The following is a 995-nucleotide window of genomic DNA, read 5'->3' as shown; positions in this document are numbered from 1 at the left end:
GCACTTGCTGGTTAGTTGTGCGAAGTTGTGAAGTTATGTTTGGACCATGGTATCATGCACCAAGTTTTTGGCGCCATTACCAGGGAGAGAACGAACATGAATGCCATTATCAGAAATCATAATTTTGCCTATCAGTTAGTGACTCAAAGCTTACAAAAATATTCGAAAGTAAAAGTGGGGGAAGAAGATCCTAAACAAGGGTGATCTCCTCCTATATATACTAATCTGATAACTAAGAATTACAGAAATAAGATAAACTAGTCTTGTAGTGCAAAAATCCACTTTTCGGGCCCACTTGGTGAGTGTTTGGGCTGAGTTTGAGTGAAGCCCCAAGTTGGTACTCCCTCTGAGGCATTATACGCTAGCTTTGGACTCCTGAATGGGGCGTTGGATGCCAGCTGCTCCCTTTTGAGCTTCAAGGAAGGACTGGTCGATTAAGCTAGATGATGCTCTTTGGGCATATAGGACAGCTTTCAAAACACCAATTGGAATGTCTCCTTACCAACTAGTATATGGAAAGGCTTGCCATTTGCCACTGGAGTTGGAGCACAAGGCATTCTGGGCCTTGAAACTCTTAAACTTGGACAGCAAAGCTGCTGGAGAAAGAAGGATGTTGCAAATTCAGGAGTTGGAAGAATTCAGAGCTGAAGCTTATGAGAATGCCAAAATTTACAAAGAAAGAGCAAAGAAGAAGCATGACAGCAACATAGCCCCAAGGAAATTTGAAGAGGGACAAAAAGTATTGCTCTACAATTCTAGGCTGAAGCTATTTCCAGGGAAGCTAAAATCAAGGTGGTCTGGACCATTCCTTGTTACCAAGGTTTCCCAATATGGACAAGTAGAAATCATGGAAGAAAAGTCACAAAGAACCTTCACTGTGAATGGTCAAAGACTCAAACATTACTTGGGAGATGTAGAGGAGAAGGACAAGGTTAAATATCACCTCAACTAAGGAAACTGACCGTCAAGCTAATGACGTTAAAAGAGCGCTTGTT

General features: G+C 41.9%; 1 protein-coding gene across 1 annotated transcript; it reads left to right on the top strand.

The window, feature by feature from the left end:
• The first annotated feature begins 490 nt into the window (after positions 1-490).
• Positions 491-952, top strand: LOC107472539 (uncharacterized). The gene has a single exon (XM_016092056.1). It carries the CDS (start codon positions 491-493, stop codon positions 950-952), a length of 462 nt encoding a protein of 153 aa, XP_015947542.1.
• Positions 953-995: the final 43 nt, after the last annotated feature.

This window comes from Arachis duranensis, unplaced genomic scaffold (genome assembly GCF_000817695.3).
Source record: "Arachis duranensis cultivar V14167 unplaced genomic scaffold, aradu.V14167.gnm2.J7QH unplaced_Scaffold_149620, whole genome shotgun sequence".
Classification (NCBI taxonomy): domain Eukaryota; kingdom Viridiplantae; phylum Streptophyta; class Magnoliopsida; order Fabales; family Fabaceae; genus Arachis; species Arachis duranensis.
This window is presented reverse-complemented; position numbering and strand designations above follow the sequence as displayed.

Coding starts and splice junctions, on each gene's coding strand:
- LOC107472539 (XM_016092056.1), top strand. CDS start 491: ATGTCTCCTTACCAACTAGTATATGGAAAGGCTTGCCATTTGCCACTG.